Raw genomic sequence first — 26,868 nt, forward strand, 5'->3', positions numbered from 1 at the left:
GTCTTATATATTTAATAATAAAATAATTTGGTGCATTAAATTCATTCTTAAAGTATTCTTTCAATTTCTTTAATTTTATATATTTAACTTTTATAGAGCGTTTTGGTTTATTACTCTATAGGATACATTGTATTTTATTGTATTGATTTTTTATCTTTTTCTTCAAACAAAACTGAATTATAATATATCTAATTTATCAACATTAAAAAAAGAAAAAAATATCTATCTTTAGAATATAATAATAGGATATAAAATGAAGTCTAAATGAGTGCTAATTTCGCAATACCTAATATCAATGTCTAAATACATACACAGTATTCCTTTGATCTTTAATAATATACCAGCTGGTAGAAAAACTATTCTTTAACAATTACATGTAGATGATGCATTAACAACTGATGATCGCCGAGATAAATCAACATCCCGATTTAATCCTGCACTTCGTGGTTTATGAGCTGGATATTCTAATGGAAGCGCTTTGGCTAATTTCTTTAAGTATATATAAATCTTTATCATTATTTCCATTTACCGATACAATAAAACAGTTCATTTACATTTTGTGCACTTTTTGCCGACGTTTCAAAAAAAATTAGTCCTGCTTCTTGCGCATATGCTTGAGCATCTTCTGTTTCTATAGCTCGTCGTTCTGATAAATCTGCTTTGTTTCCCGCCAATGCAATTATAATATTCCCACATGCTTGTCGATGAAGTTCTTTCACCCATGCTTTTGCCTTTTCCAACGACTCCTAACCCTTATCTATATTTTTTCTTTCCTCTTAAAATTACTTACTGCTTGAGTAATATCATACACAACTACCGCACAATTTGCGTTACGGTCTACAAATATGATTATCTTCTTAATTCATTAATAAAACTTACAATACATTGGTGCTAGTGATCTATATCGTTCCTGTCCTGCTGTATCCCTAAATTATCATATTTAATCTTTATTGATCTCTTTTTACTTCGAAATCTTTACCATATTTCAAATTTGATTGTTGTTGTTTTATCAATAGATAATGTTTGTGTAAGAAATGCAGCTACTCCCATTATAAAAACAGACTTAAACACTTCTTTTATAAACCTCCTATTGTACTTTCTCTATAATCTAATGCCATTATTAACTATCAAATTTATTCAAAAAAATTACCATCAAATTGATTTTTAACAAACCGCGATACAAGGCTGCTCTAGATAAATGTTAATATTATGCTTATTCCTTATATAATACTTGCTTTTCCGACTGCTGATTCTCCTAGAAGGACAAGTTTCGTACTATACAGTTGTGATTCCATTTTCTTAGGTTCAAGATACTGCGAGTTCTCAACAGGGAATAAACCTATAATAGGCGGATTGAGAGAAGATGGTGTTAGGGTTTATTTACAAGGAGGATTGGTGTAGGGTTGATGTTAGGGTTGATCTAGGGTTCTGTGAGGGTTAGGGGTGAAGAGTTAGGGTTATATTAGGGTTAGTCTAGGGTTAACCAGGATGACCCTTGTAATCTTAGGGTTAAGTTAGGGTTACGTTAGGGTTATTTTAGGGTTACGTTAGGGTTGCTAGGGTTGCATCAGGGTTGTATTAGGGTTGTATTAGGGTTAACAGGGATGATCCTTGTAACTCTAGGGTTAGGGTTAGGGTTAATAAAAAGATCTTATTGAGCTTTTCATTCATTATTAACTTGTAATTCTTCAATATAATGAATAGATAGACGTGTTTTCTTTATTCTTTTTTCTAAAAAATACTATTATGTAGATGTCACGTGACCTTACAATTAAGTTTACGAAGAGTTTTAGGAGATTATTAAAAAATCATATTAAAGAATTTTAGAAAAAAAAGATATTAAAATGAATAGAATTGAGTGAAAATAAGAGGTAAATAGAGTGAATATATTGATGAATTTATTTTTAATTGAAAGAATGATAGTTTTTCATTATTTTTAAAGAATGTTAAGGAAAATCTCAAAGGAAATCTTCGTTCTAAAAAGATTGAAATGTATTTTAAGCTTTCTATATTTTTCAATTATATGAAAGGATTCCTGATAAAGCTTTTATTTTTCAATATTTTCTTCAACTTGTTCGATTTATTAAGAGAAGTGCAATCTTAATTAAATCTTTTGATATTGGTGGTTATCAAATGTATTTTGGAATTATCTTTTTAAAAAGATTTTCTTGTGGAATTAAAGTATTAAATACTTTTAAAGTTTTGGGATATCTTTTATAATAACAAGAAATTTCCGATATTTTTGATTCTAATGATGCAAAGTTTTTTATTGAATATTCTATTTCTGTTTTAGAAGATTTGTTTCCTATTAAGGTATTTTTTTTTGTTTTTTTTTTTTCAAAAATTTATTTTTAGGTATCAATGGCTTTATATCTTTGGTTTTTAAGTGTTTGTTTAAAAATTATCTTCTAATGTTATAATTTGAGTAATAGTTATAGAAGGAAGAGATATTTTTAAAAAAACATGAATGATCTTATCAGCTATTTCTTAAGAATGATTAAATGTTTTAATTCGAATCATGAATTAGCGTCCTCAAGTGTTTATTAATTGTGATTCTGAATGGGTTTCATTTTTACATAATTGTTTAATTGATATCAATCGTGTTATATGGGAAAAGGCCTTGTAGTGTTCTTTTGATATAGAAAAGGCTATGTCTGGTGAATCTAAAATTATTTTGGCTATTATAAATAATATGAAGAAAAAATTTCAAGGTAAGATGATTATAGATATATTTTGTATGCGGTTTCAGGAAATTATTAAAGAAGATGGTGAAGGCATTTTTGTAGCACATTCATAGAGTGTTCTTATTGCTATTATAGACACTTCTATGCTTTCTAAATGGCGTGCTTAATGGAATTAAAATAATTGCTTTTATGCTTGATATAGAAAAAGCTAAACTATGGAGATGATCGTTTTATAGATAATTCTACAGGAGAATTATCAGAGATTCTAAGAATAGATCTTAAATGGATAAAAAATAATTCATCTATCATAGCACTTGTTATTGAAACAATTTTAATGTCTAATATTATCTCAAAAGAAATTAAGTTATTGGTATGGACGAATTTTAATAGATCTATTAATTTTGCTACTAATAAACGAATAAAAATACTTTTTGAGCCTTCAATAATAATAACTAGAAGGAAATCATTAGAATTAGCATGAGTTGCATATCAAGATTCTCTTCAAAATACATCAATGGATTCAGATTTTTTGGAATTGGAATCTAACAAAAGGAAAAAGCTATCTAAGCATTCCTTATATCATAATTGTATAGAAGAAATGGAATAATCTATTCAGAATCATACCAAGAAAAAGATGCTGAGAATCAAATAGATTTTTTTAAAAAAAGTAAACAATTTTCTGAATCGTTAGATGGTAATTGTATTTAAAGAAAATAGATCTTTAGCATTAATATATTTTAGATTCTAGTTTGGATGATTCTTTTTCTTATACAAAAAGATTACGATCTACGAGTATTGATAATCGTTCAAAAATACCTTCAGTTTATCAACAAACATCTTTAAAAACACCTAATTCTAATCGTGCAGATACATCTTCTGCTACAATTTTAACAATTTATTTAAAAGAAATTGATCCACTTGCTCATTTAGATGAAATATTATCTCTATTCGAAAATACTATTCCACAAATGACTCATGAATCATTATTAAAATTAGAATCAATTTTATTTCATTTACAGCATACTATATGGAAAATATGAGAGAAATCTATTTAAAGATAGTGTAAATGTATTTATTTTCTGCATTTATATTCATCTTGGATTTTCATAAATATTTAGTATGAACTTTATAACTTCTAAATATTGGTTTCTTTGGATATAATAGGGCTGAGGGCGTATAACTCAGTTGGTAGAGTGCTCGCTTCGCGTGCGAGAAGTCTGGAGTTCGAATCTCCATTCGTCCAGTGGCATCTTTTTTCCTTCAAAGATTATGAATTTTTGTTTAGTCAAAAGGTTGTTTATGATTAAATCGACTATTTAAACTTAATATTAGGTTTAGATATGTTTTTCATCGATTTTATGTGACATTTCAACAAAAAACAAATAACGTATATAAAAATACGCTTTGTCTTCCTCAAACTAAATTCTCTTTATGGCCTTTAAAAGGCTGTTTTGATTCAAAAGAATTTGAAATACTTACACAGAAACTTTACCAGTGGCAGGTATATTTTTATTGATATTTTTTATGGAATTTATTAATTATTCTTTTTAGAAAACATATTTGCCTCCAGAAAAAATATTTATTTTGCATGATGGACCTCCTTATGCAAATGGTTCATTGCATTTGGGCCATGCTTTGAATAAGATTCTTAAGGATGTAATATTACGGGTAAATATTATGAAAGGACGTCCTGTATCATATATTCCAGGATGGGATTGTCATGGATTACCAATAGAATTGAAGGCTTTAGAAGATAATGAGCAATTTACATTTCATAAATCTCCAATGACAATACGTAAGAAGGCAAGAGAATATGCATTGGAAACAATTAAACATCAAAAAGAGAGCTTTAAAAGTTTTGGTATTATGGCTGATTGGGAAAAGAGTTATCATACATTGGGTTCGTACATTACGTTTGATAATTGATAGAGAATATATTAATGATAAAAGATGTATCATATATAATTTGGCAACTTGATATTTTTAAAAAAATGGTTGAAAAAGGTAAAATTTTTATTTTAAAGTTTTTTTTTTTGAATAGTGAAAAGATCTCATCTATAGAAGTTATAAGCCTGTATATTGGAGCCCATCCTCGAGAACCGCATTAGCTGATGCTGAATTAATATATAAAAATGATCATATAAGTCAAGCCGTTTTTGTTAGATTTCCCTTGGTTAATTTAGGTAAGATGATCCTTTTTCCTTTCTAATACTTAGATTTTAGGAAAATTATCTTCGATAATTAATGTAAAAAATAAAGAACCTCTTTACATTTTGATTTGGACAACAACTCCGTGGACATTACCTGCTAATAAAGTTATTATGAATTTATTATTATTATTTATTTATATGTATAGGCAATATTTCTTGATAAAGATATGGAATATACAATTGTTAATACGGTTCAATATGGAAACTTAATTCTTTCTCGTAATCGAGTCCCTCATTTACTTAAATTTATCAACATATCTGAAACATTCTTGTATTTTTTTGGTGAAGCATTATTAGAAGCGACATATCATAACCCTCTTGAGGATGATTTTAAAGAGATGCCTTTTTTTCATACAAAGTATGTTACTTCGGACTCAGGAACAGGATTGGTTCATGCAGCGCCTGGACATGGTATGGAAGATTATGAAGTTTGTATACAACATAATATTCCAATTTTTTCTCCTGTTGATGATCATGGCTGTTTTACTAAGGAGGCACTTGATGGAAAGCTGGAGTTTTTATTCGTATTAGAAGATGGGAATAAAAAGGTTATCGAGTTATTGGAAAATCAGAAGATGTTGGTATCATTGGAAAAATATATCCACAAATATCCATATGATTGGAGAACCAAGAAACCGGTAATTCAGAGAGCAACTGCTCAATGGTTTGTTGATATTGAAAAAATTAAATCTACAACAATTAAAGCTCTTAAGAATGTTAAGATGATTCCGGGAAATGGTTTTCAATTGTTTCCAATTGGCATTGATTAATGAGATTCAGGAAAAGAACGGCTTATTTCTTTTCTTCGATCAAGATCAGAATGGTGTATATCTCGTCAGAGGGCGTGGGGAGTACCTATTCCTGTATTATATTCTTTAGAAAATGAAAAACCATTATTAACTGTTGAAAATATCGATCATATTATTAATAGAGTTAAGAAACATGGTATGGATGCATGGTGGGAAGATTCAGACTCAGATATTTGGGTTGCTCCAGAATATAAAAAGAATGGTATAAGATATAAAAAGGGGATGGAAACAATGGATGTATGGTTTGATAGTGGTGTATCATGGAATGTTATCTTAAATGATAGTAATTACAATAATCTTGATTCGTAAGTTGGTAAATTTTATTATTCTATTTCTGAAAAAAACATAGTAGAAAAGATAAACCACTTATAGATCTTGTTCTTGAGGGATCAGACCAGCATAGGGGATGGTTCCAGTCTCTTTTATTAACATTTGTTGCATCTCAGAATGATCATTCAAATATTGCTCCATATGGAACTGTTATAACACATGGATATGTTCTTGATCAATGCAATCAAAAAATGTCTAAATCTATTGGTAATGTTATAAATCCAGAAAATATCATTTTTGGTGAAAAAGTTATTGAAAATGGACCAGCTTATGGAGTTGACGTTTTAAGGTTATGGGCTGTTGGAAATAATTTCACAAATGATATTAATATCAGTTCTTTGATTTTGAAAAATGTTGCTGAACTACAACGGAAACTTCGTGCAACTTTAAGATTTCTTTTGGGAAATCTTTATGATTGGGATGGAAATAAAGTAGAATATAAGAGTTTGAGAAAAGTATATATTTTTATGTTTTTATATAGTTTATTAAAGATATTAGATTGATCAATATGCATTGGCTCAAACATATGACTTTAATCGCAAGACTATAGAATTGTATGATAAATTTCTGTTTTTTCAAGGTAATTTGTTTTTTTTTGGACTTGGATGTTTTTTAAATTTATAGTTGTTCATGCTGTAGCTAATTATACGAATAATCAGCTTTCGTCATTTTATTTTGATATAATAAAAGATAGGCTCTATGCTGATCATCGTACGAGTAAAAGTAGAACTAGTTGTCAAACAGTTCTCTTTCATGTATAAATAATCTTTTATTTTTTTTTTTTAATTTTTTTAGATATTTAGAAATTATATATCAATAATTTCACCTATAGTACCATCTCTTGCATTGGAAGCATGGAAATTTTCTAGAAAAGAAGTAATTGGAGAAATAGAAACACCCTTTCATTCAGGATGGTACAAATGTGAAGAAGAATGGTTAAATTTGGAATTGAAAAAAGAATTTCAGAATATAGAAATGATTAGGTCTGCAAGTAATCTTATTTTAGAAAGAGCTAGAAAAAATAAGTATGGTCTATATTTTAATGTAGTAACTAACACTTTAAAGATATATAAGAAGTCCTCTGGAATGTGTGATAATTATAAAGGCGCCTTTGAAAACAGAAGCGTATAATTTTTTAAAGAAAATAGGTTTTTTTGCTTTTTTTTAATTAATATTACTGACATTTAAAGAACATGAGCTATCAGAAATACTTATCGTCTCTGGTGTTTCAGTAATTTCTATGGATTCTGAATTATTTAATCAAAAATGGAATGATTATCAAGAGATTACACTTTTTGGAAGCATTTGTCATTTAGTACTTAAACTTTCAGAGAAAAAAAAATGTTTACGTTGTTGGATGTATACAGTAAATATGAATTCAGATATATGTCATAGATGTACAGAAGTGGTGTTAAACAATTGAAATTATAGATAGTATCTAAAAAGTTTTATAAATACATATATGTCGCCATAATATAGACTATATGGTTTTATATATTCATAGTATTATGCATTTGGATTGGCATCATTATAAATTTCATCATCTAATGTAGTTAAATGGTTTTTTTCAACAAGTGTATTATTAGACAATTTAATGTTTGATGGGTCGTTTTCTTGAGCAGGTGCTATAAACCATGGTATCTAAAAAGATTATTAAAAGTAAATAAAAATATTAAAATAACTTTTCCGCGTATAAAATCATTAATTACCTATATTATAATTAAAATAAAATATATAGATTATTTTAAACTGACCATCTTTGCAATACTTGATTCATCAACTTCTCCGCCTTTAAGTAGTTTTCCCGTTTTTCGAGCTAGCAATTCTATAAACTTTGTAGAATCGTTTTCCCATCCTGAAATTTGATAAGTTCTTTCAAGATGTTTAGTTTCACAAAGATTTAAGATAGCATGAATATACTGTTCTGGATTAGAGACTTTTTCTATTCGAAGAGCACCTTTTATTATAATTTCTGTTTCACTATCATTGCTATTTGGTGGTACAATACCAGGACAATCAATCATAAATATCTTTGAAGTCATACGAACATATTGCCATACTTTTGTTTCTCCTGGAATAGGTGCTGTGTTACATACTTTCTAGATATCATTAATAGTTTTTCTAAATGAAATATAAATTATACTTTAGATCTTAAAGTATTTATCACAGAAGATTTTCCAGTATTAGGATAACCAATAAATCCTACAGAGATTTGACGCCTATTAGAATGTAATTTTGAAAATTGTCGTAATAATTGAATAAGGCTTCCTTTTCCAAATGGATTATTTATTGAGGCATGAAATGCTAAAGTAGGATATTCTTTTGACAATTGTTTAATCCATTCCCTCTAATTATAATATTAGAAGATATTTAGATTAATAATGTAATATATATGTCTTGTAACTATGAAAGAAGAATCCTTGACTTAAAATCAATTCAACTTTCAACTCAAAAAACACAATTGATTTATTTTATTATAAATCAATATTTTTCTCCCAAAGTTGTAACAGAAGCATAACAATAGAAACATTATAAAATGTTTTTTGAAAACTTCTTGACTTACAATGGGTAAATTGCTTTTTTTTTTTAAATATTTATGGTCAAAATTACTTACAGTACACCATGTCGGAATTAAATCGCATTTATTTAAAAGTAAAATCATATGTTTATGAGGCTTTTCTTTTTTGAGATATTCTTCAACATGTTTGCATCTAGTACCCAATGGATTACGGGCATCCAATAATTGTATTATTACATCGGATGAATCAATGACCTGGAATAATTATTATTTTATTATTTTATTTTAAAAAATACCTTATAAAGTTCGTTCCATATTCTTTTAGATGTTCCTTTTGAAAAAATAGCTTCAAATGATTTTTGAATATTTTTATCAACATTTTCATATTCAGAATTTTTTTTAATATAATTTTCATATGATTCAAAAGCAAAATTTGAAAGATTTTCTATCGATGATGCATATAATTTTGCTCGTTTTCTTTTTGATTTTTTTCCAAATGTATCATCAAATGGTTCTATATCAATAATATTTGCTTTACGTGTCTAAAATTTTTTTAGTATTATTTACATCTTTATAAATTATAATAAACTTTTGTAGGCTCCATAAGAAGAGACATAGGAAGCTTATTTTGCTTAAGTAAAACTTTACAGGGATCATTTAATTTTTCTGCAAATGATTCACGGAACATATTTAATACATCTTGAGAAATAACTCGTGTATTACTAAACCAACGCCGATATGGCTGGATTCTTGCATCCTGTACATCTTTTGACTGAAATTCTCCTTGTTTAATTATCTTTCCACTCTTATTTCTCTTAGCTTTTCCACTTTTTAAAAGATTGATCCATCTGACTTTCTTTGCATCCCTATAACATCATTAAAAGCTCAAAAAAAACCGCTGAAAAAACAATACCTATAAAAATTCTCTCCCTTAATATGCTGAGATACTTTTTTTTCAATTTTAGACCTTCCTTGACCCTCTTTTTTATTTTTTTCTTTTTTCATTTTTTTTTGACGTTAAAAATCTCGATATAATAACCTCTAAATTTTAAAATATTATGTTTTGATTTCGATTTGTCTTAGAAAATAGCCTTTTGGCCTTAATATTTTACTAGAAAATGGGGCAAAATAACCTCGTTTTATTTAATACAACGTCTTATATTTATATCCTTAATTTTTGCTCGAAAGAGGATTTTTTGGGTACTTTTTTTTCCCCATCAATATCTCTTAGAATTGCTATTTCTGAGCCATTTATTGCTAAAAGCTCTTTTGATGGTGTTTATCGTCTTGTTTTTTCTATATTTATTTAGAATTGATCATTGATAGGGAGGTTTATTGCGATTTCTATGGATTCTGTTTATTTATATGATTTAAAGGACCTAGAAAAGGCCATTGTTGTACCAAACTCAGAAGTATGTATGTTTTTTTAATGGAATGATTTTATTTATTATAAAGAATGTTAAACACTTTGTTTTTGGAGAAGATTCTGATGATTTTTTTTTTATCAATGAGAAGGGTCAAATAATGAATTATAATATTAGGATTAATAAGAATTTACCGTTAGAGACTCAAAAAGTTGAAGATATATATATTATGCTTTTAATTAACACTTTTTAGAGGCATCCATCACCTATAACATTTATGACAATGTCAAAAGATTCTAAGTTTATTTTAACGGTTTCAGAAAATCCATCTATTATTTTTGTTCAAGATCGTAATACTGGATTAATTAATAAAATAATATCTGGTATAGTTTTTTCGAATGTTACTAATGGAATTTTTCATCCTCGAAGATCTAATATTTTTCTTCTTCATTTTTTAAATGGAGCACTTGGGTTTTATGATGTTAAAAAACCTATGCAGCCTATATTTGAGATAAAAGATCTTTCTGTCACATCTGCATCGTTTTTGCCTAATGAAAATTCGTCTGCTATTTGTACTGATTTAAATGGACAAGTTTCTATTATTGATTTTGAAAAAAGAAATGTTCAAGTAAAATGGTCAATAGATTTTTTTAGTGATTTATTGTCTGTTAAAGAATTGAATGGAGGGTGGAATGTTTTTATTGCATCTAACGAGAAATGCTTTTACTTTAATCAAGAAGGTTTAAAACTTTCTGAATATTCTTTTGATAGTTCAGAAAAAATTATTCATATTTCAACAGTATAATAATATTAGTTTAATTTGTGTTTATTAATTTGACATTAGTTGGCAAATGATATATATATTTCTGAAGAATTTTCAGATATTGTTATTGAAAAATCGAATCTTAAAGTGTCTAGATCATTATTTTCTACAGATATGCAAGATTGTTCTCCTGGAGAAGAAATACAATCTTTAGATAATAGATTTTTGAATTCGCTTTTTTTAGAAGACAATGTTTCGAAAAGTACAATTGATGGAACTCATTCTGAAATTAAAAAGAGTATTAGTTTTTTTGAAATATTTATTTTTAACATAAATTTTTTATTTAGAATTTCATAAAAATCAAAATAATGTATACAATAAAAAGGAGCTGCATGGTTCTAATAAAAGAATATCAGGTAATAATTTATCAATTGTTTCAATTGGCAAAGGTATATCTTTTCATCAATTGATTTTTTTAACATTTAAAGAAAACATACCTCTTGAAAATTCTACTAAAAAAATATCTGCAACAAATATGCTTTCAAAAGATTCCTTTACAACTATTTTCCCTAATAATATACTTTCGCCGACTAAGATTCATGAGATTAGACCAGGATTTAAATTTGAAACTCCAAAAAGTTCTAAAAAAATACTCAAGTCTTTTACAAAACGTTCTGGTAAACGGGATTTTCAGATAAATGAAATAATTTTAGAGAATTCGTCTGAAAAAAACATAAAAACGCCATCTACTACTCCTGATATATGGCTTAAGTTTGAAAATAATCAGAATACAGATATTAAAACTCCTACTGTAGATCGTTTGACATTAGGAAAACATGTTCAAAATTCAGAAGCCGATGATTTGATGAAAACTTCTGATGTATCATCGTCATCTTTCAAGTCTCAAAAATCTGACGTATTTTTAACAAAAGAATTACAATCTGATTTAAAAAAATCTGATTTTTTTTCTGACAATATGTTAACATTTAAAGATATGCTTTTAGAGAGCCAAAAAGGAATACGCCAAGATATTCAGAATTTGCATGTTGAATTAATAAAACAATTTATGTTACAAAAATTGGAGTTTGAGAAGATATTGAAGTTTAAGAATAAAGAAATTAAAAATTTGAAAAAAGAAAATAGGAAACTTGCTCATGAATTAAATGTATATAGAGGATATCATTAATAAAAAATAATTTAAATATATGAATAATTTAATTTAATAAAATGTGATTTGCTGGGCCTTATATTTCATGTTGAAAATAAATCATATCCATTGACCCTTTTGTATTAATGTCCAGAAATCCTTCTTCATATTTATTAATTCGTCATAAGTACCTGTTTCGACAATTCGTCCATTTTTTAACAATATAATTTTATCTGCTAGTTTCATCATTTCTTTAGAATGTGTTATAATGATAACAGTGATATTAGTAATATTTTTTATAATTCCTTGAATAGATGAAGCGCAGAGTGAATCTAAAGAACTTGTACATTCGTCTAGAATAAGAATACTTGGGTTCCTAATAAATGCTCGTGCCAAGGAAATTCTCTGAGCTTGTCCAGTAGATAGACCTCTTCCATAATCACCTAGAACAGTATTATATCCATCAGGCAATTTCATAATAAAATCATCTATAGCTGCTTTTTGGGCGGCTTTTCGAACATCAGATATATCAAATGAGTCTATACGTTTTTAATAATGTATATAAGAAAACTTGAGCAAATTAAGTATTACCTAAGCCATATGCAATATTTTCTTCAATAGTTCGATTAAATAACATCGGAGTTTGTCTTACAACTGCAATATGATTTCTTAACCATTTGGTCTCAATAGATGATATATTATGCCCATTTATTGTAATAAACCCACTTTGAACTTGATAAAGTTTTTGAATTAATGAAACTATTGTAGATTTTCCTGAGCCGGATAATCTAAAAATTATTTAGAAAAATTATAATATTAATTATAAAATGTTTACCCTACTAATGCAATTTTTTTATTATTTTCTATTTTCAAATTTATATTTTCTAGTACTTGAATATCAGAATGACCAGGATAAGAAAAGAATACATTTTTAAATATAATATCTCCATATATAGGAACAATTAATGAGCCCCTGTTCTCAATGTTCTTTTCTGATATATTAAATAAATTTTTAACACTTTGATATGCCTTCTTGACTTTATTATATTGAGGAACTTCAATTGTCAAATAATATGAATTTAAAATACAATATTTACCCATTGACAAAAATTGAGAAGCAGTAACAACTGAAAATATAATTAAAGAAAATATAGTTAATACAACGATAGGTGTATATGTCCTATTTAAAATAAATTTTGAGCCGTACCAAAATAATAGCGCTGTATTAATATTAGAATTTAAATCATGGAAATTAACGCTTAAACCTTGAAAAGAAAAAATAATAGATTCCGTAATTCCATGACCAAATCCAATATAAATAGCTCTTTGAATACCTTTTGCAAAAATTCTTTCTATTGATAACATAAATTTTTTCTGAAAAAAATTATCAAGTAATAAAGCCTTAACAGTAAAAATATTCTCTGAATACTATAAATGTTACAATAAGCATGATAAAAAGAAGAAAATACTTCATATAAAATAGACATTGCATTGATGTTTTCATCTTTATACTTATTGTCCCATTTGGTATTTAAATAAGAATTGCATCGAACTGAAATATATAATAATGGCGCTATTCCTACTACTATAATGCTTAATTTCCACGCAATAACAAATGACCATATAACCCCTACAAGTACCATAACAACGGCAACCAAAATATTTCCTGTAATCTGTTCAAAGATAGATCTCGTTAATTCTGTTTCATTAATTATGATTCTTGTAGTATTTTCACTAGAATATGTTTTTTCAGAAAAATAGTGGATATCTTGAGATAGCATATTTCTAAATAAGGTAGAACGAATATTAGTTATCCAAGAATCTGCACAATACTCAAGAAGATATATTTTTAAATAGAGAGTGAGTGAGTCAAAAAATGACACTCCTAAAATAAACATAGAATATTCTGATGATTTTTTTTTAATCTGTAACATAGTTTTTGAAGAAAAAAATAATGCAAGAAGTTTAGAAAGTGCGTATGAAAAAAGTGGAGTAGAAAATCCATTTCCTATACAGAAAAGTAGCCCTAGGATAAAATATGTTTTTTTATTAATAAAGCGCCAATTATTTTTTAATATAGTCAGCAATGATAGATTTAGTTGAAAACCCTTTTTTTGAAAACGATATTTTTTTTTAATTTTATGATTATTCATGTTTGAAACTAATGAATTTCGGACATTAGCAATGTTTTTTCGGTTCTGTAATATAATATTTCCAGAATTTAATAAAAATATTTCTTCCTTATTTAACCTTGCTTTTAAAGATTCATTAACAGCTTGATCTATTTCTAATTTTTCATTAGAAAATGATTTTACCGACAAATCCTTTGATCTGTTTTCAAACGAATTGTGCGTTTTTTCTGAAGAAATAGAATTGATTTTACTTTCTTTTCTTTGTGAATAAACATTAAAAAATCTTCCTTTTTTATCTTGTAGAAGAGCATCTTTATACCCTTTCTGAACTAGAAAACCTTCATCCATAACATATATATAATCTGAATCTTTTATTTGACTCATATCATGAGTAATAATAATAGTTGTTTTATTTCTGCGCCAAAATCTTATTGCATCATAGATAAGAGAACGGTTAATGTAATCAAGTGAACTAGTTGATTCATCTTATCACGTAAACAAATAAAAATAATAGAATATAATCTTACCAAGAATCAAAATAGGTGTATTCCTGAATCTTGCACGAGCGATTGCAACGCGTTGCATCTGTCCATTACTCAATGACATTCCATTCATCCCAAGCTTTGTATCATATCCATTAGGAAGCTCATGAATCATTTCTTCAAGCAGAGCCATTCTACAGGCATTTTTTATTTCTGAAATATCTGTTGAATTAGGCAAAGGTTTTCCGAGAGTTATGTTTAATTTTAGAGTTTCATTGAAAATTACAGGCTGCTCTACTAAAGTTATATTGTTTCTTACCCAATTTGTATTTAATAAGTCAATATTTCTATTGTCTATATAAATGGAACCATTATCTGGTTTATAGATCTTAATCAGTAAAGAAGCCAGTGTACTCTTTCCTGATCCACTAGATCCAACAATAAAAGTAGTTTTCCCTGCTGGAAAAACTAGGGAAACATCTTTTAATATTATTTTTTCTGGCCTTAATGGGTATGCAAATGAAACCTATCTCTTTAGAATCTTTAAATATTACTAAATAGATATTGTTACCATATCATATACAATTTTTCCATGACATTCTCCTGGAAAATGTCTACCCTCAAAAAAGTATATATCTTTCTTATTTTTTTCCTCTTTAAATATATTTTGTAAATCATAACTCGAAATTATTCCAGCTTTAAGATAAAGCAAAAGTTGAACAATTGTTTGCATTGAATGAGATATCATGAGACAAGCCCAAAAAACAGTTAATACGTTTCCGGAAGATACTTCATTTGTGATAACTAAATGTGTTCCATACCAAAACCCTTGTATAAACATAACTAGGACAACGAATCTAATAATACTTTGCTGTATAGAATATGTTCTTTTATAGCGACGCGTAAGATTACTTGATTCTGATATATATTTATTAAAATTCCGAGATTCATATTGCTGAGCATTAAATGCCTTGACAATAGGCATATTTACAATTGTTTGATTAATATGAGTTGCTGCTCGAGCTAAAACTTCTTTTTCACGATAGATATGAGGCCAAATGAAATAAGATGTAATAACTGCAATTAAAATAACAACAGGAAGGGAAACCAAAATTACAAATGTTAACTTCCAAGAATACCAAAAGGCAATAAATAAAGAAATAGCAAGTGTAATAAAGGAAGATAACAATCTTCCAAGTGCATTTGAAAGGGCATAATGTAAACTTTGAATATCTCTAAAAAAAATTAATAAAAATTATAATTTAAAAAATTCAGACTTTTCACAGCGATTAATAAGACCTGAAATGCCACTTCTGTTACAGTCATACCATTCAAATTTTTTAGACGCAAAATTAGAAAATAGTTTTCTATAAACTCGTTTAATATATATCTCTGCGAAAATATACCATAATGACTGAAATAGCCATCCTCCAATGAATGAAGCAATTGCTAAAATTACAAGATGAAGTATATATTGATCTATTTGACCCTTGAATTGTTTTTCTGTTATTTTTTTCAAAGAAATTAATGAAAAAGCATGAAAAAGTCTTCCTAATAAAAATGTCATGTATGGCTTAAAAAAGCCATTAATAATTGATATAATACAGGCAAAAAAAAGTATGAATGCATCCTTTCTCTTCAAAAAAACAATAATATTCAAAAAACTAGCATGTTTTATGGCATCTTTGTCATTTTCTAGTGAATTTGTAAAAGATGTTGAAATTTTTTCTAAATCAGAAGTTTGATGATCTTTCATAAAAGTATTTGATGCTATATTCCTTTAAAACATTTTATCTAATGGTTTTAATTAATGATAATAGATTTTTAGTGTTTTTTCCAAAAATATCTATAATATATAATTTTTTCTAAGTATCCGAAAAAAAAATGATACACCTTGAAGAAATCTTTTTTTTTTCTGAAAAAAAGATATGCATAAAATGTTTAATTTCATACTTTTCTTATTTTGTTTTATATGTTTCATAGATCCAATCATTAAGACCATGATGATTGCGTGCAATTTCGAATGCGTAAAACTTTAATAATAAAAAATATGTAATAAAAGGTAACAATTACCTGTATTCTGGGTACTAAATACATGTTATCAATTAATATTAAGATATTTATCCTTTTTACCAAAAATAGTGGTTTTTTCTTCATATTCTCCACGTGAATCAGTCCTTAATAATGTGCCAAAATTATAATTGTCAACCTAAAATAATAGAATTAATGTTTTTCTGAGAATATTAATGTCCTATTAAACCTTATTTTCATATACCATCATGAATTTGCGCCATTTTGCTTTGTTTTCAGATGATTTTAATTGATTTTCATCAATTAAAGAAACAAACTCTTTTGTCGAAAATTCCTGGAATTCTCTTGTGAAATGTTCATATATCTCATCATCTATCCTTAAAAACCCTTCAATATCACTTATATTATGTCTATATAGAAAAACCTAGTAAGACGTAGCGTGCTTCCTTTAGTACTTGTTAACAACTTCCAATAGACTTCTAAGGCAATAATAAGAATATAAATATAAATATAACCATTAATACGAGCATGTTCAACAACTTTTACCGCAAACTAGTGCCATTCTTAAATATCTTATACAATATATAATTATTTCATTTAAACCTGTTTTTCTATCTATAAAAGCGGTTAAAAACACGGAAAAAAAGCGATTATATATAATTCCTAACCTCTTCAGCGTTCTCCGCTGGATATTCTTCTAATTTTGTGCTCATTTTGCCCTTTTTTTTAATTTTTATTAAATTTCAAAAAGCTCGGTTGTTATCTGAGGATTTGTCAGATGTCAAAAAAAAAGATGAAAATATTTTAACTAAAATACTTAATATTTTTTATAGAAACCTATGATTTCCGCAGTTAAAATAGAATATATGAGGAGATAATGGATACTGCTGAAAATGCGGATTTAAATTTGGTGGAAAATAGGGATTTTTTGAGTTCAGAAAATTTGACAGTTAATTCTCAGAATGATGATGAAAAATCATATGAAAATGAAGGGAAAGATATTTATTTTGATAAGAAATGTAAGGAGGATAATGGGAATGTTCCTTTTTTTGCGAAAAAACCAAGAAGATCGAATAATCCTCTTCATATTTTGATTCAAGAATGTTCTCGACAAGTATGTCTTAATATTATGAAGAAAGAGGTGTATATTTATTTTATGAATTAGTATATTTTGAATTTTTTGAGTAAAAAGTCAGAATCTTGTCAGAGACAGCTTATTTCAGATTTTGATAAGCTTAAAGATGATTTGAAATTATTTTGTAATCATGACGTTCTTGAAAGTGCAAAGGAATCTATAATTTCTCAGGTAAATATTTATTGAATTTGTTTTGTATTTTTTTATATTTTATTTCAGAATGAAAAATTCCAATATGAAGATATTAATTTGGATTCTGAGGTTAAAAGATATGAGAGTTTATGAAGGTTTTCTGATTATCAAAAGATAATAAATCTTCGGTTTGGTGAAAAGGATGCTGTTATAAAATCTTTTTCGGATGCTATTGATGAATTATATTATGAAAATAGCAAAAAAACTACAGATGTTACACAGGAATTGGAATTAGATAGTGGTATTTTTCTTATTATGATTTTTTTTTTTTTAATGAAGGATCAGATCTAGATAAGTCTTTAAAAATTTGGTATGAACTTACAGCATCAAATCATTTAAAAGATGAAACAAAATGTTTTTTGAAAAATGTTCCTCGTGAACCCAAAAATATGGAGCAAAAGCGAAATATCTCTCGCAATCGTCAACGTTTTCGTTATCGTGATAAGAAATATGCAAAAAATGCAGAAAATTCTCATTCTGTTCATTATGGTGATTCTCGCCGGGGACGAGGACGAAAAGAAATGAGGGAAAAGTTCAGAGGTTTACAGAAAAATCATAATAATTCTAGTAAGGGTTCTTTGTCTATTCAAAAGAATTCCAATGAAAATTCTCTTAATAATTCTGCTAATTTTGTTCCTGGATATGTTCATCCTAACTTTCAGCATCCTGGTCTCCCATATAATAATTATGCACAACAGAATTATATAGGTAAAATGATATTTATAAGGATATTTTTTAATATAAAAATAGATTATAATCATATTCAAATGTCAGCAAATCATACCTCATATCCGGTACAATATAATAATGCATATTACAATTATATAAGCCCTCAGAATGTTCAGTATGGGGCATCATTAATGAATAATCAATACCAGAAAGTGAAAAATTATTCAGAAATTAATCAATCTAATCTTCCTGTATCTCAGAATTCTCAAGAAAATATTTCATTTACTTCAGATCAACAAGGAAGACATCAGCATTTGCCTCTTCCTTCAGATTTTATGCTTGGACCGACAGATGGTGCAAGAATTGTAATGCCAGAACCTCATTATGTATTGGGTGTTATTAAAGGCATGGTTATTAGAGATGGACAAGGAAATTTTGGGATAAGGTTTAACATATTAAATTTTTTATGATTTTCTGACCTTAAATTATAGTAAATATTCATTTATTCCAATTTAAAGACTACAAATTTCAGAAAAGTATGAAAATTCAAAAATTATATATCATTAAAAAAGGTATAATAATTGATTATTTACAATTTTTTTAATATTGTACAGATGGTGCTAAAAAGTAATGGTTTTACATGATAGAAACTGTATATATAATAATCTAAACTGTATTATCTTTAGAAAACCTTGATTTTTTCAAAGTAAAATTTATTATAAGATTATTTATTAACCATTTATATTATGTATAATATTTAACATGAAATGTTTGAGATATTGGAGGTTTTTATTATAAAATAATAATTGATAATTTCCGAAACTAAATTATTTTTGAAGATTCGTTTTTAAAAGATAAAAGTTTTATCTAGTTTTGATCTTTATTATCAACATATGTTTTATCGATTTTTTTATACTCTTTAGAGATTGGTATTTTTTTTCCTCCTTTCCATTTCATCTAAAATATAATTGTTATTATTATATAAAGTAAAAAATAATATTCTTACTCCACATGCATTGCATACTAAATTACAAATTAAAAAAAAATAATAATATAATATTTAAATCAACTTACATGTTCCAGGTCCATCTGGACCACGACGCCTTAAAGGAGTTTCTGTAGCATTACATATATTACAATTCCAATCTTTGGGCAAAACAATATGTTTCTTTTCAGTTTTTTTTGAAGTTATTGGTGATGTCGATTTATTGTTTGTATATGACAATGAAATTGTATCATTTTCATCAATCTATATAAAATTTAGCACTATATTTAAAATAAACATAAATACCATTTTTCTTTTTTGTGGAAGTATTGATTTTTTATTTCTAGAAACTATGTTTATTCTTTCTTCTGGTTCATTTTTAAATGTTTTTGTATCTGCAATTGTAATTCTATATTGAAAATATAATTTTTCTGGACGTTTCCCATTTAGAATTTTTGACATAGATTCATATACTTGTTTTTTATCATTTGAATATTTTGATATAAAATCCCATAATTTTTGACTACAAGATGAAATTTTTAAAGTGATTGGTTGGAATTGTTCACATAGTGAATCTTCAGTATATATAAATGATATAAGAACCTAAATTATAAATAAATTTTCTATCATAAGAATTGATATTTACTTCAAATGGTTCTTTAGTATTTAATTTTTCAATTATAATATCTTTAGGAAGTATCCATTTTTCTCCTGGATTTTCTTTAAATTCAAAAATAATTTCTGCATCTTTATAATTGTTATTTCTCTTTTGTTTTGTTTTTTCTTTTTTATTATTATTATTATCTTTGTTTCCTAAACATTTATTTTGAAAGATAGATGATAATGTTATCTTTTCATTATAATTACTTGGAATTTGTTGTAATTGAGGTGATGTCATATATAAGTTAAATATTGTTTTTTGCTCAATTGTTGCTTTTCCTGTCATAATTAAATGTAGTATTTCTTTAAAATCTGGATTTAATGAAACAATTTTTAGTCGTTCTATCATTCTATTTGTTTTTTCTACTTTTAAAGGATCATTTTCAAAGATTTCCATAAAATATTTTTTAAAAAAATCTAAATATTTAATTTCTGGCCTAAATGTTGTATAATTTGTTATATTTTCTGATTTTATACCATTGATGTCACTATCACTACTACTATACGTATTTTCATTTTTACATTGAAATTTTGAATTTGAACTTCCTGGCTTCTCTACTTCTTCTATATTCTTATATGGCATTGTATTTTCTCCTTTTGTAACATATTTTACTAAATAAAAAACCGTTTCTGGAAAAGAAAAAAGTTCAATATCTAATGTAAAATTTCCAATCTTAGAAACTTTTTGCTTATTATTCGTCTTCTCTATATCATTATTTTGCTTCTTAGAACTATAATCCTTTGAAAACTTTTTAAATATTAACCCTTGAAGAAGTGTTTGTCGTGATTGATATATACTTGACATAAGAACACCACTTATCTCCTAAGATACCTCCTTTTTCATAAATATATGAATACCTATCTTCTATTGTCCTATATTTATCCTCATCTTCCTCTAAAATCTTCTGAGGTTTATTATATATAGGTAATCCAAATCCATTAGCTATTTTCTGTCTCAGATATCCGTTTTTTTTCGAAAAAAAACTAATCCCCCCTAATTCCCCTACGTTCTGTTCGTTTTCATTCATATTTTCTTCTTTTTTTTACTTATTTATCTCAAAACTTTCTTATTTCTTTTTTTTTATTTTTTGGTCGTTGCTTAAATCACGTGATCTCTCTCTCTCTCCAACCACCATATTAAAAATGAGTATTTTAAATAAAGGATATTACTTTGTTTTGGCCTTATTTATTGGGTATATTGTCTTTATTTTATCTCTTTCAGTGCCATTTATTCAAAGAAAGTTAGTATTTCCTGAAAATTGCATAAAAAACTGATATTTTAGCGTTTTTTATCTACACAAAATAGTAAGTTGTTCAAAAATAGATTCCCTGCAGCCAGAATATCTTGGATTTTCACGTATGTTATTATTAATAATTGCTTAAGAAATTAAGAAGCTTATTTGGGGAAAAGCTCGGAGAATTTATCCATTTTTTTTGAAAACATCAGATCATGAGAATATTTTTCTTTGGCATATCTTACCCCATAATGTTTATTACAAAAACCATATAAAATTGTCAGAAATTGAAGAAGAAGAAGAATTGCATGATTTTTTTATTTCTTTATTATCAAAAAGTTCTAAAACAAAGCTTATAATATATTGTAATTAAGAAAGGTTAAAGTATATAATAGTTAATTAAACTTTAGTTCATGGTACTGCTTGTAATATAGCAGCTAGACATCGTATGAGTTTTTATAGAATTATGACATCATTTGATGATGTTCATGTTTTTGCAGTTGAATATAGAGGGTTTGGAAAATCATCAGGTAAGCCAAGTGAAGAAGGATTAATTGAGGATGGAATTTCTGTTGTAAAATGGGCAATGGAAGTGGCAAAGGTAAAACCATCATCTATACTTTTAGTAGGACAAAGTCTTGGAACAGCAGTTGCAATTGGGGTTGCTGAGAAATTATCAACTTTAAAAAATCCTATATTTATAGGACATTTGGTATCAATTGCTGGTTTTTCTTCTGTAAAATCTTTATTATCTACATATAAATTGGGAGGTTATTTCCCAATTATGTCACCTTTAAAGATGTATCCTGGTTTAAAAAAACTTGTATTTAAATTTTTATATCATCCTTGGAATTCATTAGAAAGGATTCAAGCTTTTTCAAAAATATCACAAAAAAGCGGGACAAAAATAACATTTATTCATTCAAAAGATGATAGTCATATTGATTTTTATCATTCTTTTGAACTTTTTGTTGCTGCTATTAATGTAACTGTTACTAGGGAAAATCAAACATGGAAAGACTTAGTAACATTAAAAGAAAAGAAGGGCGAAGTATCTATTTTATCTAATCACGATAATGAAAGAATTGCATATCTTCAGGCTGCATGGGGAAGTAAGTATTAAAAAAATTAAAATATTGCTTTTTTCTTATTTTTTAAAGATCATAATCAAATTCTTCATCATGATATTGTCGTTTCTAGGATAATTTATTCACAAAGTTAACCAAAATGGGCTATAATATATCTTATATTTTTCTATTCTTTCAAAATATCTAAAATTTATTTTTGTCATTCTTTTCATTAGAAATATATATTTAATTTACATATATAAATATCTACTTTAAATATATATATTCTTTCATACATTAATTTCTATTAAACATAGTTTTTGAGTATTTTTGGTCTTTTTATAGAGCAAGAGGTTTCGAAAGCTTCAAATTTTTAGAATATACTTAGTTTTTAAAAATTATGGTAAAGATTTATATAAATCTTATTAATAAATACTAAATATTGTTAATAGATTAATAATAAAAGCTATATTTTTTATTTTTTCTAAAAAAATGTTAAGTTTTAGTTTAAAAAGATGTTTTTTCTGTTCTAGAAATATTAAATCAACTTCTTCTGGGAATAAAATAAGAAATACAAGCCCGGGATCCTATAATTATGTTCCTGGTATTAAGGGATATGCACCAGATATATATCCTCCAAGAAAAATTAGCTTTGAATCTGAAAAAAAGCTAAAATATCCTGATTTACATAAAACAGTTGCTGAACCAAGATCAAAAGATGAAAAAAATACATGGAGATCTAAGATGAAGGAGTTAAGACGTAAATATTTAACAGAATATGTTGTAGAACAAAAAAAAAAGGATTTAGAGAAAATACAGGAAAAAGAAAAGATAAATGAGATGATTAAGACAAAGGAATTAACACTTTGTGCAGAAAGACATCATAAATATTCTATACCAACGATTAAATTATTAATTGAGAATGAATATCCAATTTCTGATTCAAATAAGATGAAACGAATGAAACAAAAAAGAAAAAATTATGAAATAACAAAAAATAAAGATAAAGAAGAACGATTACGTCATTTTCTTACTTTATATTCATATTCTGAGAACTTTATTGCTTCTATGGAGGAATTGGATGATGCTGTTAATAAATCTTTTCAAGAGATTCCTACTGGGTCACCTCCAAGCTATAATATTCAGTTTTTATATGATGAAAAAGAAGATTCATTTTTGAAGGACAAGGATCCAGTGCATCCGGAGATTTTTGATGCGCTTTTAGGAACTGTTGATGGTGGTAAATTAGGACCTGATGAACTTATAAAACTTGATAAAATACGAGATGAGAAAAAATTAAACATTGAAAATTAATATAACATTAAATATCTATACCAACACTTGTTTATATCTTGAATTTATATATAAAATGATCTACATTAAAAAAAAAAGATATAAATCTTTCAAAAAAGTATCTTTTAATATAATTTTTTTACTATAATATAATTTAATCTATTAGACAATAATATTTTGATTAATAGATCACACATAATATTTCACTATAACATAACAACGCCTATAGAAGATGCATTTTTAACATCTAGCTCTCCTGTTTCAGTTACACCGGGATTTATATATCTTGCACGATAATTGAATAAATAATAATTTAGTTTCCCATCTCCTGGACCAAATTTCTGATTTCCAAGGAAAAATGGATTATCCATCAGTGTCAGTGCATTAAAAACATCGAAATTATACTATAAAAATATTAAAAAAGTAATTAAAAGAAAAAGTTAATAACATTTTTTGCGATAATTAAGCAATCTTTCATTAAAAGATTTAATCTATCGACATATGTTTTAAATTCAGTTTGATTCATATCTTTTTTAACACCGCATTCTAATGCATAATAAAATAGATATGCTGCATTAAGAGTTTTGTACTTTTCATCTGAAATAATACTAGATGGAAGAGAATAAAATGAAAAAAAATCTGTTATTTTTCCTGTTGAAGGATCCTTTTATATTATTAGAATATGTTAAGGTATAGCAAAAAAATACCTCAACAACATATGAAAAGAGTGTCCTTTCATTTTCGTCCTTGTTTGGAATAAACCAATGTTTTATTTCATCATCAGAAAATACTTGATAAAGGTCAAATTTTTCTAAAAAACGTTTTAATAAATTTGAGATTTGTTCAAGATCATCAATTGTTGTAGGCCTTAAACCAGAAGTTGATGTTTCTTGTGGAAGTTTAAACTTCTGAATTTGCCGTGCTATCGTAGAATCCCTAGGCAGAGGAGAAAATCCTATATTATATAATTTTTGCCAATTAAGACTACGATGATAATATTGGCATGAAGATATAGGACTAGGAAGTATAATTCCTGCTGTATATATGGCCTGCCAAATACCTAAAAGGTTACAGCGCCTAGTTATTTCTTTTATTAAAATAGGTGCTAATCTTTTTGATCTAAGTTTCTTATGTATACATAGAAAGTTTATTTCGCTGCAGCTTATAATACGATCTCTGACACATAAAGAAATAGGTATACCCGAAATAAAAGCAACCAGTTTTTGAGATGCACTAACACGTACTCCAACGTGCCAGTTTTTATGAAATCCAGGTGGTTTCATTGCCCTAAATTAATTAAAAAAAAAAGAAAGACATAATAATATGGAAAAAAATACCATGTCAAAAATGACGTTGAATAATCAAATCGAAACATTGAATCATCATCTTCAACGTAATTTTTTGCAAGAAGTTCATATAACTCCGCTAACTATATAATTTATAAAGCATGAAATTTTTTACATAAATTCATATACCTCTTTTTCATTATCAATATCCATAGTAGTCCACTCAAATTCCTTTAAAAGCGTATATGGCTCTTTATTAACTTTTTCCAGATCCTTACTATCATCAATAGGTCCTTCTTCTATAATTTCCTCGTCTATAAAGATTCAATCTATAAATATCACTTTTAACTCTTAATTATTACCAAAAGAAGGCACAGGTTGTGTATTCCAAAACTTATGGTCAGTATTTTTTTTTGCAGGTTTTAATGAAAGTTCATTTAATAATTCACAAACTTTTATTTGTTTTAGCGTTTTTTCAGAAATAGTCAGTTCTTCTGTATTATTATGACAATTTTGTTGTGATTTTACTGAACTTTTAGACGAATTTTGCTCATTAGACGTATTAAAAAAATTATTATCTGTATTCCATAAATATTGAAAATTTTTGCATTTCTACTGCCATTTAACCCTATTCAATAAAAATAATAACTATTCTTGTACTTTTTTCTTCTGTATTGCACATTGTTCTTTATAACATGGTGTTTCCTTAGATGTTTCGTTATTTGATTGATTTTTTTCCATTTTGGCCCTTTTTTTTCCATAAAAACTAATTATCCCAAAAATGTATAAGATATTATTCAATATAATTCCTTAAAAACGTCTTATATATATATTCCACTTATATATTGTGGTTTCAAAATTTTAATTCTAAAAAAATTGTTTTTCCACCAAAATTCTTCCTTTTTTTTCCCTGAAAAAACGCATACTATGTTATATAGGCCCTAAATAACCTTATAAATTGTTTTTTATCTTGAAAATCGCTTCTCTTACCTATATTTCCCACTTTTATTTTTTTTTGAAGTCGAGTCGTTAAAGGCTCTCTGTCGACCTATGCAACGTTGGAAAAAAGCAGAAAAAATAAAGTTTAGCGTTTTGCCTGGGAAGGCATAAAATAATCCCTAAAAAAGCACTTTTCCTCCTCTTCTTACCCTTATTAATAAGTATTTTGCTTTTTTTCCCGGAAAAAAATGGAGAATATTGAAGAAGTTCCAAATGAACAGGACTTGGAAACATGGGAGGAAAAAGAATTATATATGATTGAGATGTTACATAGTTTAACGCTTAAAGTAAAGGTCAAGAAGATGGAGGGTAAGCTTTATAGAAAACGGGAGCTCGTATGGACTTTTTGAAGTAGTAATTTTTATTTTAATAAGGTTAGGAATTACAAAATTATTTATCAAATACACCATGCGAGGATTTGTCTCAGTGTGAATGGCAATTGTCTTTATTAAAGTTGATGAAACTTCGTCAGAAGAATGGTTTTTTTTTTTTTTTGTTTGTAATTGATTAATTTTGTAGATCAAATTTTTCAGGAGATTAAGTGGTATCAAGGTCAGATAGATACATGGAAAGCTGAATTATCGGATATGAGACTTCATAAATGTATTTTTTTTTTTTTTTTTTTTTGTTATAATTTTTATTAGTGAAATCTCGAGGTTTTATGCAATGGCTTAAACAACTGTCTGGTAAATCTCCGTTTATGTGTAGAAAATACCGTTCACAGACAGAGGTTTTTTTTTGTTATTTTTTTATTATTCTGATTTTAATAGCTTCCTGGAATTACGGGGATTTGATTGTTTTTTGCATTGTTTTTTTTTTGGAAATTTATATTCTTTTGTGTTGTTTGTTTGATTTTTGTTATTTAATGATAAGTTGG

General features: G+C 26.8%; 14 protein-coding genes and 1 non-coding gene across 15 annotated transcripts; 9 read left to right on the forward strand and 6 right to left on the reverse strand.

Annotated features, from left to right (window-relative positions):
- Positions 1-318: 318 nt before the first annotated feature.
- Positions 319-1,340, reverse strand: T552_00254 (GTP-binding protein ypt5). Its single transcript, XM_018368872.1, has 8 exons — positions 1,236-1,340; positions 1,151-1,190; positions 1,085-1,108; positions 980-1,040; positions 880-926; positions 791-837; positions 530-746; positions 319-482 (listed from the first exon to the last, which is right to left on the reverse strand). Exons 1-8 carry the CDS (start codon positions 1,293-1,295, stop codon positions 364-366), a joined length of 615 nt encoding a protein of 204 aa, XP_018227732.1. The 5' UTR covers positions 1,296-1,340; the 3' UTR covers positions 319-363.
- Positions 1,341-2,650: 1,310 nt separating this feature from the next.
- T552_00255 (hypothetical protein) lies at positions 2,651-3,165 on the forward strand (the record flags this gene model as incomplete). The annotated part of the gene is made up of 2 exons (XM_018368873.1): positions 2,651-2,782; positions 2,887-3,165. 2 exons carry the CDS (start codon positions 2,651-2,653, stop codon positions 3,163-3,165), a joined length of 411 nt encoding a protein of 136 aa, XP_018227733.1.
- Positions 3,166-3,198: 33 nt separating this feature from the next.
- T552_00256 (hypothetical protein) lies at positions 3,199-3,724 on the forward strand (the record flags this gene model as incomplete). Its single annotated transcript, XM_018368874.1, has 3 exons — positions 3,199-3,271; positions 3,319-3,378; positions 3,426-3,724. The coding sequence occupies 3 exons, from the start codon at positions 3,199-3,201 to the stop codon at positions 3,722-3,724; spliced, it is 432 nt and encodes a 143-aa protein (XP_018227734.1).
- Positions 3,725-3,854: 130 nt separating this feature from the next.
- Positions 3,855-3,927, forward strand: T552_05002. Its single transcript has one exon. It is a non-coding gene; the product is annotated as a tRNA-Ala (tRNA).
- T552_00258 (isoleucine-tRNA ligase) lies at positions 3,908-7,502 on the forward strand. The gene is made up of 14 exons (XM_018368875.1): positions 3,908-3,976; positions 4,017-4,185; positions 4,236-4,584; positions 4,635-4,688; positions 4,733-4,867; positions 4,908-4,999; positions 5,041-5,632; positions 5,675-6,008; positions 6,053-6,488; positions 6,532-6,613; positions 6,658-6,788; positions 6,829-7,058; positions 7,099-7,181; positions 7,224-7,502. The coding sequence occupies exons 1-14, from the start codon at positions 3,954-3,956 to the stop codon at positions 7,454-7,456; spliced, it is 2,943 nt and encodes a 980-aa protein (XP_018227735.1). The 5' UTR covers positions 3,908-3,953; the 3' UTR covers positions 7,457-7,502.
- On the reverse strand, positions 7,497-9,580 carry T552_00259 (nucleolar GTP-binding protein 2). Its single transcript, XM_018368876.1, has 8 exons — positions 9,465-9,580; positions 9,141-9,417; positions 8,848-9,093; positions 8,648-8,806; positions 8,177-8,380; positions 7,788-8,132; positions 7,716-7,742; positions 7,497-7,674 (listed from the first exon to the last, which is right to left on the reverse strand). Exons 1-8 carry the CDS (start codon positions 9,554-9,556, stop codon positions 7,540-7,542), a joined length of 1,485 nt encoding a protein of 494 aa, XP_018227736.1. The 5' UTR covers positions 9,557-9,580; the 3' UTR covers positions 7,497-7,539.
- Positions 9,581-9,624: 44 nt separating this feature from the next.
- Positions 9,625-11,886, forward strand: T552_00260 (hypothetical protein). The gene is made up of 7 exons (XM_018368877.1): positions 9,625-9,826; positions 9,878-9,963; positions 10,007-10,126; positions 10,169-10,714; positions 10,760-10,976; positions 11,026-11,127; positions 11,167-11,886. The coding sequence occupies exons 1-7, from the start codon at positions 9,670-9,672 to the stop codon at positions 11,862-11,864; spliced, it is 1,926 nt and encodes a 641-aa protein (XP_018227737.1). The 5' UTR covers positions 9,625-9,669; the 3' UTR covers positions 11,865-11,886.
- A 13-nt stretch (positions 11,887-11,899) lies between these two features.
- T552_00261 (hypothetical protein) lies at positions 11,900-16,241 on the reverse strand. The gene is made up of 9 exons (XM_018368878.1): positions 15,717-16,241; positions 15,011-15,674; positions 14,485-14,965; positions 13,295-14,442; positions 13,091-13,253; positions 12,923-13,045; positions 12,661-12,880; positions 12,417-12,613; positions 11,900-12,364 (listed from the first exon to the last, which is right to left on the reverse strand). Exons 1-9 carry the CDS (start codon positions 16,193-16,195, stop codon positions 11,946-11,948), a joined length of 3,894 nt encoding a protein of 1,297 aa, XP_018227738.1. The 5' UTR covers positions 16,196-16,241; the 3' UTR covers positions 11,900-11,945.
- Positions 16,242-16,397: 156 nt separating this feature from the next.
- On the reverse strand, positions 16,398-17,183 carry T552_00262 (hypothetical protein; the record flags this gene model as incomplete). Its single annotated transcript, XM_018368879.1, has 7 exons — positions 16,398-16,472; positions 16,513-16,526; positions 16,573-16,648; positions 16,700-16,847; positions 16,895-17,022; positions 17,074-17,085; positions 17,139-17,183. 7 exons carry the CDS (start codon positions 17,181-17,183, stop codon positions 16,398-16,400), a joined length of 498 nt encoding a protein of 165 aa, XP_018227739.1.
- Positions 17,184-17,302: 119 nt separating this feature from the next.
- Positions 17,303-19,010, forward strand: T552_00263 (hypothetical protein). The gene is made up of 7 exons (XM_018368880.1): positions 17,303-17,584; positions 17,636-17,776; positions 17,825-17,866; positions 17,912-18,038; positions 18,083-18,505; positions 18,548-18,911; positions 18,958-19,010. Exons 1-7 carry the CDS (start codon positions 17,348-17,350, stop codon positions 18,980-18,982), a joined length of 1,359 nt encoding a protein of 452 aa, XP_018227740.1. The 5' UTR covers positions 17,303-17,347; the 3' UTR covers positions 18,983-19,010.
- Positions 19,011-19,289: 279 nt separating this feature from the next.
- Positions 19,290-21,192, reverse strand: T552_00264 (hypothetical protein). Its single transcript, XM_018368881.1, has 6 exons — positions 20,970-21,192; positions 20,098-20,926; positions 19,758-20,054; positions 19,541-19,715; positions 19,473-19,489; positions 19,290-19,423 (listed from the first exon to the last, which is right to left on the reverse strand). The coding sequence occupies exons 1-6, from the start codon at positions 21,137-21,139 to the stop codon at positions 19,334-19,336; spliced, it is 1,578 nt and encodes a 525-aa protein (XP_018227741.1). The 5' UTR covers positions 21,140-21,192; the 3' UTR covers positions 19,290-19,333.
- Positions 21,193-21,225: 33 nt separating this feature from the next.
- On the forward strand, positions 21,226-22,614 carry T552_00265 (hypothetical protein). Its single transcript, XM_018368882.1, has 5 exons — positions 21,226-21,352; positions 21,395-21,468; positions 21,523-21,711; positions 21,757-22,458; positions 22,507-22,614. The coding sequence occupies exons 1-5, from the start codon at positions 21,255-21,257 to the stop codon at positions 22,566-22,568; spliced, it is 1,125 nt and encodes a 374-aa protein (XP_018227742.1). The 5' UTR covers positions 21,226-21,254; the 3' UTR covers positions 22,569-22,614.
- A 250-nt stretch (positions 22,615-22,864) lies between these two features.
- Positions 22,865-23,773, forward strand: T552_00266 (hypothetical protein). The gene has a single exon (XM_018368883.1). The coding sequence runs from the start codon at positions 22,906-22,908 to the stop codon at positions 23,725-23,727; it is 822 nt and encodes a 273-aa protein (XP_018227743.1). The 5' UTR covers positions 22,865-22,905; the 3' UTR covers positions 23,728-23,773.
- A 93-nt stretch (positions 23,774-23,866) lies between these two features.
- On the reverse strand, positions 23,867-25,779 carry T552_00267 (hypothetical protein). Its single transcript, XM_018368884.1, has 7 exons — positions 25,653-25,779; positions 25,355-25,604; positions 25,182-25,306; positions 25,044-25,135; positions 24,414-24,993; positions 24,155-24,370; positions 23,867-24,110 (listed from the first exon to the last, which is right to left on the reverse strand). Exons 1-7 carry the CDS (start codon positions 25,731-25,733, stop codon positions 23,913-23,915), a joined length of 1,542 nt encoding a protein of 513 aa, XP_018227744.1. The 5' UTR covers positions 25,734-25,779; the 3' UTR covers positions 23,867-23,912.
- Positions 25,780-26,133: 354 nt separating this feature from the next.
- T552_00268 (hypothetical protein) lies at positions 26,134-26,827 on the forward strand. Its single transcript, XM_018368885.1, has 5 exons — positions 26,134-26,326; positions 26,371-26,470; positions 26,511-26,594; positions 26,636-26,721; positions 26,762-26,827. The coding sequence occupies exons 1-5, from the start codon at positions 26,180-26,182 to the stop codon at positions 26,783-26,785; spliced, it is 441 nt and encodes a 146-aa protein (XP_018227745.1). The 5' UTR covers positions 26,134-26,179; the 3' UTR covers positions 26,786-26,827.
- The last annotated feature ends 41 nt before the right edge of the window (positions 26,828-26,868 follow it).

The sequence above is a fragment of the Pneumocystis carinii genome (assembly GCF_001477545.1).
Source record: "Pneumocystis carinii B80 chromosome Unknown supercont1.1, whole genome shotgun sequence".
NCBI classification, from domain to species: domain Eukaryota; kingdom Fungi; phylum Ascomycota; class Pneumocystomycetes; order Pneumocystales; family Pneumocystaceae; genus Pneumocystis; species Pneumocystis carinii.

Excerpts from the sequence above, each read along its gene's own strand:
- T552_00254 (XM_018368872.1), bottom strand. The coding sequence starts at position 1,295 with ATGGAATCACAACTGTATAGTACGAAACTTGTCCTTCTAGGAGAATCA. Across the intron at positions 927-979 it reads ACAATCAAATTTGAAATATG|GGATACAGCAGGACAGGAAC; the intron begins GTAAAGATTTCG and ends ATGATAATTTAG. Across the intron at positions 483-529 it reads TGAACTGTTTTATTGTATCG|CCAAAGCGCTTCCATTAGAA; the intron begins GTAAATGGAAAT and ends TAAAGAAATTAG.
- T552_00258 (XM_018368875.1), top strand. The coding sequence starts at position 3,954 with ATGAATTTTTGTTTAGTCAAAAG. Across the intron at positions 5,000-5,040 it reads GGACATTACCTGCTAATAAA|GCAATATTTCTTGATAAAGA; the intron begins GTTATTATGAAT and ends TTATATGTATAG. Across the intron at positions 5,633-5,674 it reads TAAGATGATTCCGGGAAATG|GAAAAGAACGGCTTATTTCT; the intron begins GTTTTCAATTGT and ends AATGAGATTCAG.
- T552_00259 (XM_018368876.1), bottom strand. The coding sequence starts at position 9,556 with ATGAAAAAAGAAAAAAATAAAAAAGAGGGTCAAGGAAGGTCTAAAATT. Across the intron at positions 9,094-9,140 it reads TTCTTATGGAGCCTACAAAA|ACACGTAAAGCAAATATTAT; the intron begins GTTTATTATAAT and ends AAAAAATTTTAG. Across the intron at positions 8,807-8,847 it reads TATGGAACGAACTTTATAAG|GTCATTGATTCATCCGATGT; the intron begins GTATTTTTTAAA and ends TAATTATTCCAG.
- T552_00260 (XM_018368877.1), top strand. The coding sequence starts at position 9,670 with ATGGGGCAAAATAACCTCGTTTTATTTAATACAACGTCTTATATTTAT. Across the intron at positions 9,964-10,006 it reads TTGTTGTACCAAACTCAGAA|AATGTTAAACACTTTGTTTT; the intron begins GTATGTATGTTT and ends TTTATTATAAAG. Across the intron at positions 11,128-11,166 it reads AATTGTTTCAATTGGCAAAG|AAAACATACCTCTTGAAAAT; the intron begins GTATATCTTTTC and ends TAACATTTAAAG.
- T552_00261 (XM_018368878.1), bottom strand. The coding sequence starts at position 16,195 with ATGAAAGATCATCAAACTTCTGATTTAGAAAAAATTTCAACATCTTTT. Across the intron at positions 13,046-13,090 it reads TATTATTTTTTCTTTTCAAG|CGCTATTATTTTGGTACGGC; the intron begins GTTTAAGCGTTA and ends ATATTAATACAG. Across the intron at positions 12,365-12,416 it reads AAATATTGCATATGGCTTAG|ACTCATTTGATATATCTGAT; the intron begins GTAATACTTAAT and ends AAAAACGTATAG.
- T552_00263 (XM_018368880.1), top strand. The coding sequence starts at position 17,348 with ATGGATACTGCTGAAAATGCGGATTTAAATTTGGTGGAAAATAGGGAT. Across the intron at positions 17,777-17,824 it reads AGGAATCTATAATTTCTCAG|AATGAAAAATTCCAATATGA; the intron begins GTAAATATTTAT and ends ATTTTATTTCAG. Across the intron at positions 17,867-17,911 it reads ATATTAATTTGGATTCTGAG|ATAATAAATCTTCGGTTTGG; the intron begins GTTAAAAGATAT and ends GATTATCAAAAG.
- T552_00264 (XM_018368881.1), bottom strand. The coding sequence starts at position 21,139 with ATGAATGAAAACGAACAGAACGTAGGGGAATTAGGGGGGATTAGTTTT. Across the intron at positions 20,927-20,969 it reads TATAGGACAATAGAAGATAG|TGGTGTTCTTATGTCAAGTA; the intron begins GTATTCATATAT and ends TTAGGAGATAAG. Across the intron at positions 19,716-19,757 it reads TTCCACAAAAAAGAAAAATG|ATTGATGAAAATGATACAAT; the intron begins GTATTTATGTTT and ends AATTTTATATAG.
- T552_00265 (XM_018368882.1), top strand. The coding sequence starts at position 21,255 with ATGAGTATTTTAAATAAAGGATATTACTTTGTTTTGGCCTTATTTATT. Across the intron at positions 21,469-21,522 it reads AGAATATCTTGGATTTTCAC|CTCGGAGAATTTATCCATTT; the intron begins GTATGTTATTAT and ends TTTGGGGAAAAG. Across the intron at positions 21,712-21,756 it reads AACAAAGCTTATAATATATT|TTCATGGTACTGCTTGTAAT; the intron begins GTAATTAAGAAA and ends ATTAAACTTTAG.
- T552_00266 (XM_018368883.1), top strand. The coding sequence starts at position 22,906 with ATGTTAAGTTTTAGTTTAAAAAGATGTTTTTTCTGTTCTAGAAATATT.
- T552_00267 (XM_018368884.1), bottom strand. The coding sequence starts at position 25,733 with ATGGAAAAAAATCAATCAAATAACGAAACATCTAAGGAAACACCATGT. Across the intron at positions 24,371-24,413 it reads TCTTTTCATATGTTGTTGAG|GATCCTTCAACAGGAAAAAT; the intron begins GTATTTTTTTGC and ends ATAATATAAAAG. Across the intron at positions 24,111-24,154 it reads GCTTAATTATCGCAAAAAAT|TATAATTTCGATGTTTTTAA; the intron begins GTTATTAACTTT and ends ATATTTTTATAG.
- T552_00268 (XM_018368885.1), top strand. The coding sequence starts at position 26,180 with ATGGAGAATATTGAAGAAGTTCCAAATGAACAGGACTTGGAAACATGG. Across the intron at positions 26,327-26,370 it reads TTTATAGAAAACGGGAGCTC|GAATTACAAAATTATTTATC; the intron begins GTATGGACTTTT and ends TAATAAGGTTAG. Across the intron at positions 26,471-26,510 it reads GAAACTTCGTCAGAAGAATG|ATCAAATTTTTCAGGAGATT; the intron begins GTTTTTTTTTTT and ends TTAATTTTGTAG.